Source organism: Caloenas nicobarica, chromosome 6, assembly GCF_036013445.1.
Source record: "Caloenas nicobarica isolate bCalNic1 chromosome 6, bCalNic1.hap1, whole genome shotgun sequence".
In the NCBI taxonomy this organism is placed as follows: Eukaryota; Metazoa; Chordata; class Aves; order Columbiformes; family Columbidae; genus Caloenas; species Caloenas nicobarica.
In genome coordinates this window covers 35,399,568-35,420,106 of record NC_088250.1, presented here as the reverse complement: position 1 = coordinate 35,420,106, position 20,539 = coordinate 35,399,568, and the positions used below count along the sequence as shown (strand labels likewise).

Sequence of the window (20,539 nt, the reverse complement as noted above, 5' to 3'; positions counted from 1 at the left end):
TCTTAGTGTTTTTAAGACAAGTCAGTGTCTATACTGCTGAAAACAGGTCTAGGAGAATGTACCGTTCTAGTGTACCTACTGTACGGATTGGGATTTTCCCTTTATTTCATATACAGTATTCTTTAGAATTATTTACCATAAATTATTTAAAAAAATAAAACAGAAGTGGCCTTAGTACTATGTATTCACATTTGAACAGAGTGCGATACTTAGTTAAATCTCCTTGAACTCGGAAGCAGCACCGAACACCTGTAATATTTAGGTTTCTGAGAGGCACAGTACTTGGTGGGGGGAAGGAAGGTCCTTCCTCCAAAATAAAATCTTCCAGGCTCTTGTGTAGCAGCTCCCTGCTAACAACATTTCCATTTTATGTGATAAAGACCCAACTTTTTTTTCTTCCTGTACCACAGCCTGGACCCAAAGCCCTATGTAAGATGTGTTTTACCAGATTTTAGTATGAACAACTCCTGCATTTAAACTAGAACTAAAAGGTTGTATACTATATTTTAAATTTCAGTGTATTATCTTAACTGCTTGCTTCCTTGTGACACAAATACTTCAGAAGAACTTCACAAGAGAAGACAGGTGGTTTTTTTCTGGAAAATAGTTTATTGAGTGCTTGGGGAATTAAAAACTACAAGGTTTTGCTTGCAGTTGCAGAAGCAAGAAAAAAGTTAAATTAGTTACCTGATTCGCTACCTATAGTGCTTCTGAAACCCTCATTTTAATCATGACCTACCATGACCTTTATATTAATATCTGGCCCTTGAATTTATGTAGCAGAATATTTATAGATTAAAAAATGCCTTTCTGTGGCAGTAGGGTAATGATCATGAAAGCGGATGGAGATTTTCAATCTGTTTAACTCTTTGCGTCTAGGCCTCAGCTACAACCACTTGATTTTTCTGACCTAGTTGACTTTATGCCATACTCCAAGGCAGGAATAAGAATTAAGTAATTCAGTCAGTGTAAAATAAGCCCCACTTGTCCAGAAGCTCTAGTTGACTTAGATCAAATAAGAAACAAAACAAAAAAAAAGCCAGACAGTGATTATTGCAGTTAATCAAAACTACATTTGTTGTGTAGAATTTCCATTCCAAGTATTGTTTTCATCTTCTCCATCATCTTGAGTCCTCAGTCTATATATTTTGCCTTCTTTTTTGAAGTCTTCTCCCCGCTTCTCCACCACTCGTTTCCTGACTGCTTGCCTAGGATACAAATGGCAGTGAGCTTTGACAGTTTCCTTGGTAATAATGACACAAGAGAAACAAATACAATAAATGCAAATCATGCATACTTCCTTCTCTTATCCCCAGTAACAGTTTTTCTTCCTTGGGAAGCAACACCCATCTTAACATTTGTCATTTAGCAGTCAGACAAACTGACTGAACCCCATTTCCCCTGGAAAGTACACCCATCATTGCGCCCACACGCAGCTGCTTCATGTGAAACAGCCTCACAGCTCTCCTGGTACAGCAGATCTCTCATTCTCTGGGAATATAAAACCTTAACTGCCAAGATCAGACCTTAGTTCCTCGAGTTTCTTGCACAACCATACCATAACGTTTTCAAAATGTTTATCTTAAAAATAGTATCAGCTCAAGAGAAGCCCACATTTGTAGTTACAGCTGAATTCCCTATTCATACATGTCTGCAACATGATGCTTTTTCTACTTTGTAATTGGAAATTGAAGCAAATAATGACCTTGCTTAGTCACATGTGTAAAAAACCAAGAAATCCTAATGAGAGCTGCCATGCAGTTTACCAGCCACCAGGTTATCCCTTTGAACCAGATGGAAGGGTGGTAGCCAGAAACTCCAAGGAGAAGGCAGCAGTTAAGAGACAGAGACAGTTTAGTTCCCTGCCACAAGACAAAAACAACCCAGCAAGCAGTGTGAGGAATAGTTCTGATTACCTGCTTTGCTCAGCCCCACTGGATGCTGAAGGATTTGGATGGTCTTGCTGATGAGCTGATCTCACGTTAGACTGTGAGGGGGGTGGACTCGTGAAGAGGAAGTTGCTAATAAATCTCCAAACTGCTAAGAGGGGATACAGTATTGTGCCCAAGAACTTCCACAGGTCACCACCTGAAGCCTGAACAACAGAAGTAGCAGGTCTTCCCGCCTGGGCACGAACACACAAAGAAAAAGTGTCAGATATTAAAGTCAGGCTCTTGCAGACAGAGTATTTCATACATAATTTAGAGGCAGCTCAGCAGACACAAGAGAACACCTTTGGTTACACATTAGACAAGTATCTATGCCACCATTTATCTGTTTCAGAAACAGTCCTCCCCCAAATCACTGCTGACAGAAGTTAAGATGATTTTGCAATCTGTCTTAGACACAGAAAAGACCAGAATTCAAGCCAAATATTATCATGGCAGACCCACAGCAGTACTGCCGTTTGCAAAGAAACAAAAAGCAAACGAACCAGAACCCAACACCTACCGGCAGCAACACTACTGAAGCACTGGGTGCTAACTCTAGCTCCAGTAATTTCTTCCCATAATCTTCTTTGGTAAACTCCCTTCTGGGAAACATTGTCGCCAAGGAAAAATTGCCATAAGCATTACCAACTGTCTGCGAAAATACAAAGAAAACATTGTATTTATAACTGTCAGCTTTCAAACAACTGCAGATTTGCCAGTTGAGAATACCTTGCCATACTGACCCAAGAGTTCTATAACAAATTGTCAATCATCTTCATATAGAGAAACGAAGGATTTTCCACATCCTCCTATCTCTAACTAATGCAGTATATTAGTAGTACAAAGGCAGTTGTGGCACTGGAGAAAGCTGCTAGCAAAACCCACCTCAAATCAACAAAAAGAAAAGCAGTTGATGACACTTCCACCACGATTAACAACTAGTTGATGCTGCAGTAAGTTGTAATCAGCATGTAGCTAAGAAAAGGAAACATCGATTTACCTGTGCAGCAAACTGCCTTGCTTCTTCCAGCCGTGCTTCAGATGGGAACTGGTTAGTAAAGGAGGATCCATCCGGGAGGCGGAACTGAATCCTGGCTATTGCACTGCAGGACACATATGGGGGTCAGTCAGCACATGAACAGTTACAGACAAACGCTCCCGGGGCTTTGGCATGGCAGTATTGAAGAGAAGGACACACATCCTACTTATGGCACTGCACATGGGTTATAAGTTTGGATCCAGCGTTGATAACCATCTGTTTATATATCATAATGCATCTCTCCTCTGCTTTTTATCAAAGACTCATCACCGTTCAAGTAAGATACTTAAATTAATCATGTAAAAAATGAATACATGAAGGAAATATAAACCATATTTATTTTGTGTATCCTGTATTACTTTTGTTCTTTTTTCAAGAGGTTGTACTACGAGGACATAGACATTTAAGCTAGTTTGGCAAGTAATTCTTTATTCAGCTAGCTACGGCCCAGCATTACTGTTCGAGTTTCAGCACTGACACAGGCAGCTCCCCCTGTACTTGCCCTCCATCAGGGGCAGCACCCGACGCACAGTGGCTCCACAACTCCACCTACGGTCTCTACAGGTTAGAATATTTCTGAAAACAGCAGCGTTGGGCCCAGCAGGAGACAGCTCTGACAGGGAGAGCTGAGCTTGATTGTGCCTTGCTGAATCCAACAAATGGCACAGACAGCCGAAGGGGTGGGCACCGTGCTCCCCGGCACAGTTCTGACATCAGCTAGTCATTATTTATCACATTCTCATCTTATCTAGTTCCCCACCTGGCCCCATTATACCTGGTATTTAAATCCAAGATGAGACAGAAAAAGCTCTTATCCAACTAAAATAACACACAATGAAAGGTGGTTAGCGGTTCATACTCAGGAATATCAAAAGGATGAAAGTTATCGGAGAACATAACATTCATGCAAATAGGTACAAATATTATAAGAGAAAGCCAGCTTTTTATGTCACTATTTAAACAGTTCAACATGGCATCAATTAATAGATTAAGATGTATATTAAATATCTTAAAGTTTACATAAAATTTCTTTACTTCTCTCTCCCAAAATATCCACTTCTTCCTTGAGACCAACTCACCTTCGCTCCTTCTGAGATGCTTCTTTTCTGGCCTCTATTTCAGCCTGTTTAGCCTGAAGAGCTGCAGCTTTCGCAGCTTCTGCTTCTTCCTTTGATTTTGCAAAGCGAGCTGCTCTCTCAGCACGATCCTGTGAAAGAACCAAACAGAAACCTTAATTTTTACCCTAAATTATACTTAATATTTATTACAACAGCAAGCTATGATCTGTGCTCAGCACCCAACTACACAGATATAAGCGGGCCAGATGGAGAAGAGACAGGAGTGCTGCAAAGAATTATTCACTGCCAAGCTGCACAATCTTGTGTCATTAGCCGACATGACACACTTTTCAATGAGTCACTTCATGCAAATAATTGTTAATAGATGTTCTTCATGTTCAAGTTTAACCCTCCAGGGAAGGTAAAGTAAAAAAAATCTTATGACAGGTTAAACAATTACCGTTCTAATTGTTCTAGGCCAAAACCTAATGATAAGGAAGGATTTCAGTTGTTATGAACTGTTTAGATCCATGTATGTACACACATATATACACACTTAGAAAATAATCCTCACTATCATTTTGAGATCAGTGCTCTGCATGTTCCAAAATTAAATATCCCCTATGTTTCTGTTACAGAACTATGCTTAAATTACAATTAATATATATGTTTAAATGAGAACTCTCCACTGGACTCAAGCAACATGACAGAAAAGTTGGTGTGTTCACTCAGATAGAAAAGATCATCATGAATATGAAAGCAGCAGCTTAATTTTATACACGGGAAATGCTACATGAGCCCCAAACATGTAAATTGTTACAATAGAAAGCCACAGGACTACAAGCAGGAAAATGCAGAATCTTTCAAAGTTTCACCATATGAGAAAACGTTTCTTTTTAGCACACCGGTGGCCCTTGTGAGAGAAGCAGCAAGCTATCTTCCAAACCAAAAACTTTACCATTGCGATCTGTTGTCTTATCCGCTCTCGAGCAGCTCTCTCTTCTGCCTTTTCTCTGTTCCTTTCCTCTAACATACGTTTTGTCAATTCTTCTTCCTGTCGTCTTTTATACTCCAACATTTCTTTACCAGTTTTTCTCCGTTCAATTTCTTTCTTAATTTCTCTCTGAATAAACAACAGAGATATAAAAGTTGGACCACAAAATTGCCTTGGGCAAGAGTAAGACAAGATTTAAGTACATTTGTTTAAAAACGAATCAAGCATTTATTCAAGAAAGATTATTAAAAAACCTGCAAGCAGTTTTACATTTGTGTTACCTGTTCTTCTTCTTTCCTTTTCTCTTCTCGTCTTTCTTCAAGCTTTTTTGTTACTCTGAATTTAAGAATGAAGTGAAAAGTCTTAAAATTGCAGTTATTAACATTTTAAAATTTTAATGAATCATTTGCAAAATACAGAAGAACAGAATACATGAAAATGAACATGAACTGTAGCACCACGCTAACACCTAGAGTAACATATGGGTGTATCATCCATAAAAAGATGAGGTGATGATTCACCACTGTGTTTCCAACTTTTACTGGAGTTCTAACATATTCTTTCTGTCCTTTTCCACTCAGTAAATGAAAAATCTTCCATCTTCCTGTTGAGCCAACTTGTAAGACATACAATAAGCAATACTATTTATCGTCTGCAGTAACAGAACACTGAATCTCAATCTCTTCTTAGCTATTTAAGCCATCTGGTTTCTTCTGCGCATCACTTCCTAAAATGGAGAGCAAATAATACATAGCACTGACATAGATGCACATGCGTCTGTCTCACTTATCCAGAAAGGTGCCTTAGAATAAGGACTGACTTAAAAAAACAGCCATTTACAACATATTTTAAGTCTGGGGAGAAGGCAGGCACGAGCAAACAACACGAGAAGTCGGATAATCAGAAAAATTTTGCTTGTATGGTAGTGGTTTGCTTTTTAAAAAGAAAACAGTAATTACCACAGAGCTTTGCCTCTTTTTTTCCCCTGAAAGGAATGCTGTAGATACATGCAAATATGGTATAATTTAAGATTAATGCATCTTTTAAAAAATAACTTTGGTATTTATAGTAAAATATTGTCCGCATTTTCTTATCAGTAGTACATAGAAATTATACTCGTTGTCCAACATCTTTCAAAGAAAACTTAAATTAAATATGAAAAAAATTTAAAATATATTTTTGCAGTATAAATGATCCGACTTACTAAGTATGTGTTACTGGTTTTAGGTAGGATACTGCAAATAGTATCAGTCTTACCAATGCTAAAAAATGAGTTTATACACCAAATCTTTTGTTTAAAAACAATCAATTTAATGAATGAACCATGTACTGAACCAGATGCTTCTGGTTACCATACTTTAAAACACTAGAACTAGCATTGCTCAGACCTCATTACTGATCAAAACAGCCTAAGAATAGGATTCCTCTGGCTTTTTCAATACGCCCACACTACAGTCATCAAATAGACAAGAAGAACTAAGATGGCCTCTCTGTACAAAACCAAGGTTAGCACTTTATTACGCCAGTTTCAAGTATTTTCAGTTCAACGTTTTAACTCCTTCAAAATTTTTGCAAACATACTGCCTGTATTCAAGTTATATCAAAGGAGAACATTTTCAATTCTCCAGATTACTCTTTTTCTTTCAGAGCCCATGAAAAATGAGATGAATTTAAAAGCTATTTTTGTATCAACTCCAGTATATTGTCACAGACATCTAAACAAAAATAAGACCACATAAATGTTTGCCAAATGATAAATGCAAAAGCACCAAAAATCCTGCAGTTAAGCCTGTTTGTTCAAATAAAACCCAACCCAAAACAACAAAACCACCTCCTGAGAAACAAATACAATACATTAGGAAGTCTGCAAAAAAAGATTTACCTTTCTACTTTGAGTGCAAGGTCATTCACAGGCTGAGCATCACTCACTTGCTCATCTGAAGATTTAGTCGCTTCCGGGCTTGCTGGACCTGAATTTGCTCCATCTTCAAGGGATTTACAAGAAAGTAATGCATAAAAGAAAAGGTACATTTCTTAACACAGAAGATTATTATACTCCTTGTTAGCCCTAATGTGCAGCAAATAAGATATCTCAAAGAGATACAAGGTTCTGTTATTTAGACTCTCCCCACAGATGCCCCCTCGCCCTCCCCCCCAATCTGGTTTCAGGTTACTAACCCAAATGAACGTTCTGAATTGAATCTTATTTCAAGAAAGTGTACACATTTTTTGTTGTATTATAAACCACAGACTTTTCACTCATTAAAACTGAGAATGACAGGTTATTCTTCCTTCTAGACTTGCAAGCAGCATTCTGGGATACCCAAGTTTTTCATCAACAAGTCCACTCAATATATTGCCTTTTATGTACCATCATATAACAACTTAAGAAAATGAAAACTATCTCAAAAGCAAATTAGCTAGCACTTGTGTAAAATACTAACCATTACCAGCAGAAGGTCCTACTGTCTCTGTTGTAACAGACTCAGAAGAGTCACAAAACTCTACTGCTCTGGATTGTGTATTTTCTGTAGCACCAGCAGATTGAGGAGAGGGACAGGGAGCAGATGACTGACTTGCATTTTCCAAAGGCTGCCCTTTTACTGTGTGCATCTAAGAAATTGCGGGAAAAAACCAAGACTATGAAACTTCAAATATTTTCCACAGGTTCAAAGGTCAAGTCTAAGCATTCTTGGAAAAATCAGTCCTATTTAAAATATAAAACTAAAATTATCACGTATTGTTGAGTGTGATGCCATCGCACATTTCACATTTTTTCCTAATTTTAGTTTTACACTTAAAATCAAAGTAATAAAACTATCTACATTTATATTATGTTCCATAGAGTAGTTTTATAAATCCACATTACAAAACAATGTTATAAAACCATACAGGAAGTGAAAGAGTAACTGGTATTTCATCCCAATTTAGAGTTCTTGACATATTTTTCAATACTGTAGGTGTTACGCAGATGACCTAAAACAATCTGTGAAACAAAAAAACAAAGTAGCACTTGCGTATAGTGCTTTCCAACCTGTTCAATTTGTGTACTGAAATTAAGTTTGCAGATTTTGTTGTTGGAAGGATATAGAACCAGTAATTCACACTTCCCCAAGGCACCTGCTGAGGGCCGGGGACATCTCCTGGCTGGAGCAGGTGAGCACACCCAGCTCAACCTGAAAGCTCTGGTCTGTCAGCAAGAGTTACCTCTTTAACTTTATGGATTCTGGTAACAAGCTCTTCAACAGAAACGCTGCCAGCAATTACTTCCAAAGGGATTCCGTTGTCTCCTATAAAAAAACTGGATGGAACGCACACTACAGGATCTGCACAGCAACAGTTAAGGGCAACAAACAACAAAAGTTCATAAAGTGACTTGAAAAGGAAAAGCAGAAGTCCTTCGTACAGAACCTTCTAGCCCAAGATTCTATCTCCACCTTGTTGCCAGTAGTCAGTGCCAAGGGAGGAAGAAAAAAAGATGCTAAAAAAATGCTGGAAAACATCACTTACAACTGGTTAGTGTTTCTTCTGTTCTTTGAAATGGTTTAAGCCAAAAAATTTTTCTCCAACACACACATATCCAACAACCAATTAATTAGGCTTTCACTTGAAAGATTTTGATTTAGTGAGAGATGACATCTTATGCAGACAACAATGAATTCTTTCCAGCATTAAGAAAATCCAAGTGAGGTACTGAATTTCCTTTCTCAGCATCATACAGAATTCCTGAGCTATATGCAGTGACCTACTTAAGGCAGGCAGACGTTTACCTCACCTCACATCTGTGTGTCTGATAGAACCCAACCCCCTACTTGTTCTTCCTCCTCTGTAACTCTGGACTCCATCTAATAATTGAAAGCATCACTTGTTTGTTTTCTAATGCTGATTAGTAATAACAATGGGTTATTTTGTTTATATAAAGCTTTGGATAATTTTCTATTTGGATAATTACATAGGATTAACATTAAAAAACCCCAACTTAGTCTCTAAGAACTGACAGTAAGTTGAATACCTAGATGGTTATCTTTTAAGTTTTCAGTTTATTGCATATTTTGTGCCATAAGAAGTATTTTTAATAACATTGCTTGTAAACATTTGTCTTAAGAACAGTATTAACATGTAAAGAGCAATTCTCTGTAACCATACTGTAGCATCTAAACTGATCTCAAAGGATACAAATTTGAGAAAACTGCAGGCATGCTTCACTGTTTAAAAGAAAAGATTTGTTTAGGAGGAGCAATCATTTCGCAACAACTATAGATTAAGTCTTTCATCACAAAAATAACTGTCCTACTACCACACACAAACTATTTTAATACTTGAGAGAACACTAAAAGCAGATTTGCATTGCATCTTCTCATTAACATTTTGCATAAGTGTTGACGCGGTGACGATCTTTGGTTATCACAGCTGACTACCTAAGATTTAGGGAAACAGTGCTAAGAAGCAATTTAGGGAAAATACATCTAGTCTATTGAGCACAAATAATATAGTAAGTCTAATAAAATATCTATAAAGTATTTCAAAATAATAGCACATCTGGAAATGCCAAGGCAGTTTCTGCACATGGACTGGAACACTTACACGTAACAAAAATAGTTGCATAATTTACCCAGGAACTTCAATGCTTCCCAATTTTATGCATTACAATAGAGGCAAACACATTTTCTCTGAGGCTTTACAGATTTTTATCATTCTGAATTCATGAGAGTTTTAATTTGTTACGTAACTTGGCAAACCAAGAACTGCCTCAAGAATACTTGCATTTTGATTCCAGCTCTTACATAACTTCTGTCTCTTCCTGTTGAAAAAGTCCAACCTCAAGCATTCTTTTACTACTACTGCAATACCGTCTGAAATACACAATGAATATTCTGCAGAACACAACAGTAAATTTGGAATTTTCTCAGGCTCTAGTAGCTTCAGGAGTATTGAATTATGTTCTGGAACCTTGCGTTTAGATTACCTCCAAACCAGGGCAGGACTTCAAAAGCCTCTTACTCTCATCATCATCCATGAAAGATTGTATAAGAGACAGAATTAGGATAGGATCAAACCTTTTGGTGTCGATTTTAATAGCAACAAAACCATCTGAGGCAGCTTCAGTCACCTTCTCATCTTCCCACCTTGCAGCCATCTCGGTGGATTGTTCATCCTCACCTGCAATACACAGCACACGTGTGAAGCTGAACACACCACCAATTACTGTTTCTGGTCTCATTTGAGCGTTGCTTCAATCGCTTGAAATCACCTTTGAAAGACACTCTTGTCATTATTTTCAAGTTAGTTTATAATTTTTCTGTAATTTGGGGAAAATTCACTCCAGCTGATTCACTTTGCTAACATGCCAAAAACCAAAATATACCAAAAATCCTTCCAAGCCAGCAAGCACGTAGCTTTTGCACTGAGCCGCATGGTGAGCTGGTCCAAGGGAGCAGAAGGGACTGGACCACAGAGATGGAACAGAGACAGAGGAACTGGAGGTGATGGTGAGCCCAAAATTTGTGCAATTAGATGATGCAATCAAGCCAATCACTGAAGGGCCTAATTTTCATGTTACAGAGAATATACTTATGCTTTAGTAGTGCTTATACTCTCATAATATGCAAGGAGATGCTGCAGCACAGTCAGAGTGAACCTTTGCTTCTCCCTGACATTAAGCTTTATCTCCTAACATGCTAAAACACTGCTTACTCCTCATTATAAATTTAATTAAATATTGGTACACCAGCTGCTAATAGGTAAAACTACATTTTCTAGCCCTTGTAAATATGTAATTCAGCAGAAAAGGTTTCACAGTTTGATGGTGTTAAAAAACCCCACAAACCAAAAAGCATTTATTTGCAGGATTATTTGTAATTTAGTTTTGTATTCCAGTTCCTGATATGAACAGCAACAGCAGGAGGGGAGGAAAAGGAATGACGAGCACAGAGAAACAAGAATAACAGTAAAAGATGAGCTAGTTAAGTAAAGGAAACTGAAAAGGTCTTCTGGGGCCACAGATTCAGAAGTGTTATTTCAATCAGATGAAACCACATCATCTTCCAAAGCGCCGGTTAAGTGAGGATGTGGGTTAATAAATAGATTCTGATTAATATTAACCATCTTTCAACAAGTAAACTAGCCTGCAACCATTTGTTTATCTTCAATCTCTATGACTTCCTAGCAGCTTGGAATCGACTGTCCTCTTGATGAAGAATTTGAGTCACAAGTACAGAAGTATAGCAGTCCATTATTCAATGACAACAAACCATTTGTTTGTTTCATCCCAGTTGCCATTTCATGCAGTATTTTTCACTTGTTAAAGATCAGGAGTTATATGTGCAGTCCCCAGATGAAGCACCGCTGCCTTAAGGCCATAACTGTCCGGCCACAATGCTTCTCAGAGAGACACGTATCAAAAATATACTGATTTTGGAAAAGCATTTTCCAATCGTATGTGTTGATGTTTCCCTAGAAGCATTAGAGCAAGTAAGAAAGTATTCATCTCTATTACTATAATTGTATATAAGCAGGTAAATATTTAGCATATTTTATGCAGAAACCTCTCCTCTTCCTTTCACTGCAGTGCTTCCAACTGTGGTCAACAGATGCAGCTGTTCTGCCAAGTGGTTCAGTGTCCTCCCCCATTCCCAGCTGCTCACAGACAGACAGCTGCTTCCCCACACACACCCTTTCAAAAGGACACGTGCTCATCCCATTAGGCTACTAAAAATATCTACATACTTGCCTAACACTAACTTTTCCATACAACCAACTGCTGTAGAAAAAGAATGCCGAAAGATACAAACGGGTCACAGACTGTTCACAGCAGAGATGAGGCCCATGAATGGAAATGCTGATAACTCACATTTTATCAACCTCTGTGCCACAAAGCATAGTTCAATATTGTGATTATCCACAGAATCGTCACTTATTCTCGTACATATTTTTGTTTTGATAACCCTTTCTCCTTTGGGGGTTAAAGTTATTATATTACACTTTTGTAGTAATTATATCCTGAAATGAAAGCTGCCACATCACAGGAAAAGCATCAGGAAAGTCAAGAGGTCAAGCTGAACAGAACTTGACATATTCACAGTTCTGCTAAACACTGAACTATCACAACCACCTCAGAATTCTGGTTCCCAAGGCTCTCAGATTTCTTACTTCTCAACAAAAGCATTGCTTTGATTCATTTTACAGCAATTAAAGACCTATACATAACTCTCAGTTGCACTTGTGAATCTCTTACATTTAGTCTGGTAAATTGAGATATCTACACGGGGAAAATTTATCCATCATTTCTCAAGTGATTCAGATAATTGGAAGAGACACTTTCTGCAACAATTTACATCCTGTACAAGGAACTTATTCAAAACAACCACGGGTTGTCAAAGGACTTTAATTCCCCTATTCCTCAGCATGGAGTCATCAGGGAAAAGTGTTTTCCTTTCAAGAAGAAGAGAGATAAGCCCAGCTGACTTATCAATATCCAACATTTCCTAACTACTCAGTAAGAGTAAGGATTATCCATTCTGGAAAAAACAGAAAATCAAGACATTAAGCTGTTCACCTCCTCTTCCTGTGCTTCATTTCAGATATTTAACTTGAGGAATGCTTTGATACAGCTTGGATATAAAACACTAACAAATGGCTTGACGGTTTAAAATAAATGGAAAAAAAAACACAACCACAAACATAATCTAAAACCAAACAAACATAATCTAAAAATAAAATTCTGAACAAAGGAAGGAGTGTTTCTACAAACGTTTCTAAAAAGAAACACAAACATTTTAGCTTGAAGTTCCCCCCACCCCCTGCAGTCATTTCTCACTCTGAAAAGCACTTTTTATGAGCGGCCTGGTATTTTCATGATCAGAACATGTCAAATGTTTGGAAAGAATAATCTTAAATACCTCAGTCAGAACAGAGGCTGCACCTGAAGAGGTTTCATATCAAATGAACAATACACTTTAGATTAATAACTCAACTTGTGAAAGGAGTTTTCTAACTCCGCAGACTAGAAAACCATTGATGGAACAGCTGCCAGCAAGACTGCAGAGACATTCACCAGATCTGTTCCAATTTCAGGAATACTTTTTCCCTGTGCAGTAGCAGAACCTACCAGCAATTATTTGATGCCACAAAGTGACTTGTCTGCTCCTCAAACACAATTCCCTGCTTTGTGTGTATGTATACAGAAGCCTCTAATTTAACACCTCACCTTAATATTTGAAAATCAGTTTTGTAAGGCGGACACACTTCATCTCATGCTCCCTTTTATTGCAACTTGCCAGTAATTTAAGGGGGTCTTTAACACACTTACACAACTGCACCACCAGAACTATGCTGCAAAGGTTTTAAAAACTGCACTAAAAGTCTTAGGATTATAGCTGCAAACAAAAATGCTAAAGAAAAAAGCTGGTTGAACAACATGTAATTGCAGTCACAAACACCACCTCATTGTTAAGATAAATAGCCACATTATTCCTTACTTAACTGGAAAATATTCTAGAATCAGAAAGAATAATCCAGTTCTTTTTTTTCTAGCACTTTTTAGAGAAGTGTAGTGAAGACTGAGAGAGGGAGACAGATGGTAGTAGATACCAAACAGAGATCGACCTGCCAGAATTCAATAATTTTGGTCAAGGCTGTATCTAATAGCTATCCTCCACAGTGGCCACCCTAAAATTACAGTTAATTTATATTTTCCATTTATGTTGTTAATTTGTTTCCTTTATTAATTTTTTGTCCCCATGTAAATTATTGGACAAAGTGTTCAAAAAACCCCCAGAAACACTGAACACTTCTGAACGCATGTCTTCCTGCGATGAAAGCTGCTTCCAAATGTTTGTCTCCGATGCCTACGGGCAAGCGTGTAGTGCGAAGACTCAAAGTTAACATCGCCACCAACTGTGCGGTTTCAAACATGGATCTACCCAAACAACAAACTGCTGCCATAAAACCAGACAATTCTTTCAGCACTCAGCATCCTTCGAACACACCTGCTGCCACACACGGTGAGAAAGTACATTCTTGGGCTTCCCAATTCCCTTTCTCCGCTCTGTCACAGGTCAGCTGCCCTGACCCCACTGTTCTTGGGGTAGATCAGAACCAGGCAGAACTCTCCAACACTTCCATTTTGGAGATATGCTCACCCAAAGTAACACTCTCCCTTTATCGGGACTCAAAAATAAACAAAACAAATCCTTACATCATACTAAAATGTCAAACTAGGTTACATTCCTGCAATAATAAATTTATCTCCACTCTATATCTACATATTCCTACATCCCTCCAGTCAACATCAACGTCTAAAAGAAAAAGCTAGTTTTGTGTACAATTTTCATTTCATTAAAAATACTGAAAATAAGTTACAATGTGCGCTTCTGAAGCCCCAATACATACGTATTCAGTTCAAAACACTCACAGGTAATGAATTATTACTAAACAAAAGTCTTTGTGGTTGGTTAACTTTGGTTGGATGCCAGGTCCCCACCAAAGCAGCTCTATCACTCCTCTCCTCAAATGGATGGGGGACAGAAAATACAACGAAAGGCTTGTCTGTTGAGATAAGGACAGGGAAATCACTCAGCAATTACCTCCACGGGTAAAAGAGACTCGACTTTGGGAAATTAAATTAATTTATTGCCAATCAAAAGTCAGAGTAGGATCATGAGCAGCTCCTCCCCTTCCTTCTTCACTGACCTTGGTGTCTGCAGAGTTGTTTCTCTTACATCTTCTCACTCTTCTCTCCCAGCTGCTGTTGCACAGCAGTTTTTTTTCTCCCTTCTTATATGTGTTATTCCAGAGGTGCTACCACTGTCACTGATGGGCTCAGCCTTGGCCAGCAGTTGGTCCATCTCGAAGCCGATGTCCTTGGCTCTATGGGACATGGGGGAAGCTTCTAGCAGCTTCTCACAGAAGCCAGCCCTGCAGCCCCGCTGCTACCAAAACCTTGCCATGCAAACCCAATACAGAGCATTTGAAACATCCAAAATGCTTAGTAGAAAACTTCTGAGTCAGGATTGGAGGGGACGACCAGCCTTTAACCAAGTCACAGTACATCACGTTCCACAGGCAAAGATATCAAGTGTTACGAAACACCCCTGTCAGAAGTTTCTTGTTGTTTACCACCTGGCTTTCTATTTCATTTTATACAACGCACTATGGTCATCTCATTATTGACTATGACAGCAGAGAGCTATCATGTAGGCGCTGTAGGTAAATACACTAAGGTACGTTTATTAAAAAAAAAAAAGTCCAGTGGTCTAAGGCTTTCACATCATAGCACCCACCACCTGCCATCATGATTCATGGGCTTTAAAATACTGCCTTAAAACCTGCACACACTACCCCATCTGAGAAGACCTTGTTTTCTAGCAATATGTTCACTATCCAATAGAAAACGCTGTTCTCCGAGTGCAAGAGTTGTGTCAACAAAAGAGCTTAACTGCACTTTAGTGTTCTATTCACACACCCTTTGGGAGTGAACTTCTCCTTGAAGCAAAGTGAATCCCACAGTTCAATAAGTCCTAAGGGAACAACACTAACCACACGTTTAGCATCGTCGCTTTTTCGTGAGGCATCCAGAAAACTTCAAGCCACAAGCAATCACAGCAATAGTAGAAACAAAAGAAACAACATGCACACAGACATAAAAACACAAGGAGAAAGCTGACGAGCCTGTCTGATGTCCTCTCTTCCCTTCAACCATTCTCATTTTTCCAGACAGGCAATGTACACAAAGACAACGCGAGCTCCTGTAGGTTTCAATTGCCATTCAGTTACAGAATAAACACTATAGGTAACTCGAAAGAAAAAGCACGCTGTATGCAAACAGCCAAGAAAGTTACAGAAGAACTGAATGCGGGCTTGTGCAAGGATGCAACGAAGGGAAACGCGAAACGCGGAACACCCGATTTGAGCGCCTAGGCCGGGGGCTGGGACAGCCGGACTGACACAGCAGAAATCGCCGCGCAGCGGGAGGGGAGGCGGGGAAGCACCAGCTGGCGAAGGCGCCGCGGAGCCGCGGCCGAGCTCCGCCCGGGGCTGACAGGCCCGCGGGCAGGCCGGGCCCCCCGGCGGGGAAGGCGGCGGGGAGCAGGCCGGGAGCCGCGCTCCACTCGGGCGCCGCCGCAGCCGGGGGCCGCCCCGGGCGGGCTGAGGGCCGGCACGGCCGCCCAGGGGCCTGCCCGAGCGGCGGCTGCTCCCGGGACCCTCCGGACAGCAGGCGCTGTGCCAGTGCGGCGGGCCGGGCAGTCCCCGGCGCTCAGCACCGCGCCGCGCCCCGCCCCGTCCGGGCCGTACCTGACACGAACACGACGAAGACCGAGCTCCGCTGCTTGGCGGCGGCGATGGCGGCCGGGATGGACCCGCCGAACCACATCATGGTGCCGCCGGGCCCGGCCGCCGCGAGCCGCCGCCGCGCGCATGCGCCGCCGCCCCTCGCCCGCACCAACGGGCCGCCACGCGCGTGCGCCGGCGGCCGCGGCCCCACGCCGCCCTCTGATTGGCGCCCTGCCGCGCGGCGTGCGCCCGCCCTCGGGCCCGCGCTGGGGGGCGGTGCGTTCGCCTCAGCCGGGCGCCATCTTGGTGCGGGGTGCCTGGCGGCCCGGCCGGGGCTGGGGGTGCTGCGGTCCCGCCGCACACTGGCTGAGGGAGCGCGGAGTCCAGCGCAGGGCAACGGAGATGATGAAGGGAGTGGAGCGTCTCCCTTATGAGGAAAGGCTGAGGGAGCTGGGGCTCTTGAGCTTGGAGAAGAGGAGACTGAGGGGTGACCTCATTAACGTTTATAGATATGTAAAGGGTGAGTGTCAGGAGGATGGAGCCAGGCTCTTCTCGGTGACAACCAATGATAGGGCAAGGGGCAATGGGTACAAACTGGAATACAGGAGGTTCCACTTAAATATGAGAAGAAACTTCTTCTCAGTGAGGGTGCCAGAGCCTGGACCGGGCTGCCCAGGGAGGTTGTGGAGTCTCCTCTGCAGACATTCCAACCCGCCTGGACACCTTCCTGTGTAACCTCACCTGGGTGTTCCTGCTCCAATGGGGGATTGGACTGGATGAGCTTTCGAGGTTCCTTCCAATCCCTGACATTCTGTGGTTCTGTGGGATGGGGAAAGGGGCCCGTGGACGCAGGGTGCACCTCGCACACCCCAGGGCCTGTGAGGATGAGCTGCAAGGACAGGATGGCCACAGTTAAACCCGGCCCCAGCATCCACCCTGGGGAAGCCAAGGTGCGACAGAGGGGAAAACTGATGGAGGGGGTGCCAGTTTGACAGAAATCCACACTAAATATGTCAAAAACGTAGAGAGTCATGCATGCACAGAGTGGCAAAAGGTGAGGCCAGGACACCCTCCGTGCTCCCTGGTGAGCCAGGAGGGACCGTGACTGGGATTGTGCAACATTAACAGTGCAGCCATAGTGAGGACGAAACCAGCAAAGGCAGACAGGCTCTGTGATGGGCACTTCACAGTAATAGGGTTAGTAGGTCGAGAGAGGTTCTCCTTTCCCTCTACTCTGCCCTGGTGAGACCTCATCTGGAATATTGTGTCCAGTTCTGGGCCCCTCAGTTCCAGCAGGACAGGGAACTGCTGGAGAGAGTCCAGCGCAGGGCAACGAAGATGCTGAAGGGAGTGGAGCATCTCCCGTGTGAGGAAAGGCTGAGGGAGCTGGGGCTCTTGAGCTTGGAGAAGAGGAGACTGAGGGGTGACCTCATCAATGTTTATAAATATATAAAGGGTGGGTGTCATGAGGATGGAGCCAGGCTCTTCTCGGTGACAACCAACAGTAAGACAAGGGGTAATGGGTTCAAGCTGGAACACAAGAGGTTCCACTTAAATTTGAGAAGAAACTTCTTCTCAGTGAGGGTGACGGAACACTGGAACAGGCTGCCCAGGGAGGTTGTGAATTCTCTTTCTCTGGAGACATTCAAAACCCGCCTGGACGCCTTCCTGTGTAACCTCACCTAGGTGTTCCTGCTCTGGCAGGGGGATTGGACTAGATGATCTTTTGAAGTCCCTTCCAATCCCTAACATTCTGTGATTCTGTGATTCTGTGATAAGGACAAGACAATTTTGCTCTGATTATAACATTTTTTAAAAATTGCTGCATTTGGGATTTCTGAAACCCGGTTAGGACTGTGACTATGTATGCTGGGTAACTATTGCTGCGGCAGATGCTGTCAAACATTTGAAGGCCAAAAAAATACAGAGTCTCTCAGCCTGGAAAGTTTTCACTGTTGTAGCCTGGATTTTAATTAGAAAAGTCACTGGATAAATGACAACTAAAAACCCTACAAAGCTATCGTGAAAAGAGGCAAATCAGTGTGAACAATACACACTCATTTTTAAGCGTATGGAAAATGTGTCACAGTAGTGCTGCTCACTGGGTAAGCTCTGCATACACATATTGTACTTCTGCAAGTTTCCTAAAGAAGTAACTGTCAGAACACTAGGGTTTCTGCTGAGGTGGTATTATTTATTTGTATTTTCTTTCTTCATTGTACAAAATGTATTCAAGAACAATGCTCAAGGTTGGATGGTATTAAACTATACATTTTTCAGAGATGAACAAAAAGACATCTTTGTTCTGCATGTGCATCTAGAGCAAGAGCTTAGGTTGTAATGTGTATTAGTATCTTAAACTCTATGAAGAATTTGGATGTGTTGCATTAATTCTCGTGACATTCCCAACAGCTGTAGTTTGCATTTATTGCACCTCATTTTAAACTCTTAAGTTGGAAGCCAAGCTGTATGAGGAAGGTGAGTGAAGTGTTGAACACCATATTTTTTTTGAAATTATTTTGGAAATGTGATTTTCAAAAATTTCTACACCACTTCAAGCAAGGAAGAAATTGTGTTTAAACATGAAAGTGGAGGGGCTTACTAATGACTGCGTAAGTAATGTTGTGAGGGTGTACAATCATTTACATAATCAGGAAATATTTAAATTACATTTCAAATAATTACAGTTTTTAAAGTATAATTCTCTAACTGTAGGGTCACTGAGTTGCTGCTGTTGCATGTGCCTCTGCTGCTATAATTGATCTGAGAGCTGCTAGAGCAGGTATCTCTGGAAAACAGCAGAGTCTTCAATTTGTAGGCCTAGGAAAAGAGAAGGATAACTGCTAAATAGAGTTTTATTAGGAAAAAAATAATTTGATAGCTGAAGCATTACCTGGAATTCACTTCCTTGGTGTGCTGCCAAGTCCCCGGCTGACTTAGGCAAATTTTGTGTGTGTGTATTACGGCTGTTACTCTTGTGGAAATGTCAGCTAGTTTGTTAAAATGAGTACACAAAAGCGAATTCAGCAATCAGTATGGGGAAACAATGCAAACCAGTAATTTACATTTTAAGAGATTATTTTTTCCCCCCAAAACAGCACAGATCTACTTGTATTTAAAAGGAAAATATTTTTATTACTGATTGCCTTTTTTTTAATTGCATTGTTGCTTCACTCTAATAAGTGGTTCATTAACAAGTCAAAGTATCAGTTTAAGCCAAGTAAAAAGGCAACAAATATGAGTAAATGTGGAAACAAGCTCTGGTGTATTTCCTGGTATGTGTAAATCATAGGACACTTAATAATGTTGTTTCTTAGAGTAACTGACTTGGAAACCATAAGAAGGGCAGGGCTGTGCTGCATACCAATCTCTAATTAACCCTACACCTAGCGCAAAAAATATGGGAAGGAAGCAGAGTGTGTAATTCAAATATGATGTGCAATATTGCTTTATTTCCCCCCGTTTTTTTTCCCAAGCTAGCTGTCAAGTAATTTTGGGAAATCAAATGTAAGAGATCCCTTAGGGCTGAAGCTAGTCCATAGTGCAGTCAGCTTGTAGCATGCCTTCCCCCTCTGTTACACCCACGTCTGAAAAATTTACTGTCAGCACAGCGTATTATCATCAATCCTCAGTCTAATTCAGATTCTCAGTTAACTGGGGCATGGGAACTGAATTAAGAATAAACCTCACTGTTAAGCATTATCCACAGCAGCACAGTTTATTTTTATAATTTATACCATTTAAAAAATGTAGTACTATCAGCAACATACAGATTTTCCTATACAGCTCTTTGGTTTACAGCACTAGTCTCATCTGACATTCAGCTTTCTCTTCATAAGTGCAGAAACAGTTCATTGCAGTTGCATGCATCCCATGTAATGCCTAGGTTTATGTGTTTTACCAGTAAGACTGAAAAATTATAAAAAAGCAGCAAACATTCAAGTGTTTGTGCCCTGGACCAAATTTTAATGCTTCTTGATAACCTTTTGAGCAAGATCCACTTACAACCTGACAAATTCTGACAAATGCCAAATATTGCAAAATGTCAAGCAGGATAAAAAATAAACCATGCTAATAAGGGGCTGCCAAACAGAGTCAGGTCCAAATTCCAGCCCTACAGCCGAAACACAGAAGGTAGGCACTGAACTAAGTGAATGCTCATACATATTGTGATAAGAATGTTTGTCATCGTGATACGTTTTCAAGTCAGCCAAGAGGCACCTTCGTTTACACTGGACCTTGCCTC

The 20,539-nt window shown here is 40.8% G+C and overlaps 1 protein-coding gene across 1 annotated transcript; it reads right to left on the bottom strand.

Moving 5' to 3' along the window:
• Nucleotides 1-589: 589 nt before the first annotated feature.
• On the bottom strand, nucleotides 590-16,445 carry UBXN4 (UBX domain protein 4). The gene is made up of 13 exons (XM_065637932.1): nucleotides 16,315-16,445; nucleotides 10,080-10,182; nucleotides 9,199-9,227; nucleotides 8,230-8,348; nucleotides 7,467-7,635; nucleotides 6,905-7,007; nucleotides 5,304-5,358; nucleotides 4,987-5,151; nucleotides 4,050-4,177; nucleotides 2,932-3,034; nucleotides 2,452-2,583; nucleotides 1,917-2,125; nucleotides 590-1,208 (listed from the first exon to the last, which is right to left on the bottom strand). The coding sequence occupies exons 1-13, from the start codon at nucleotides 16,394-16,396 to the stop codon at nucleotides 1,070-1,072; spliced, it is 1,536 nt and encodes a 511-aa protein (XP_065494004.1). The 5' UTR covers nucleotides 16,397-16,445; the 3' UTR covers nucleotides 590-1,069.
• Between the last annotated feature and the right edge of the window lie 4,094 nt (nucleotides 16,446-20,539).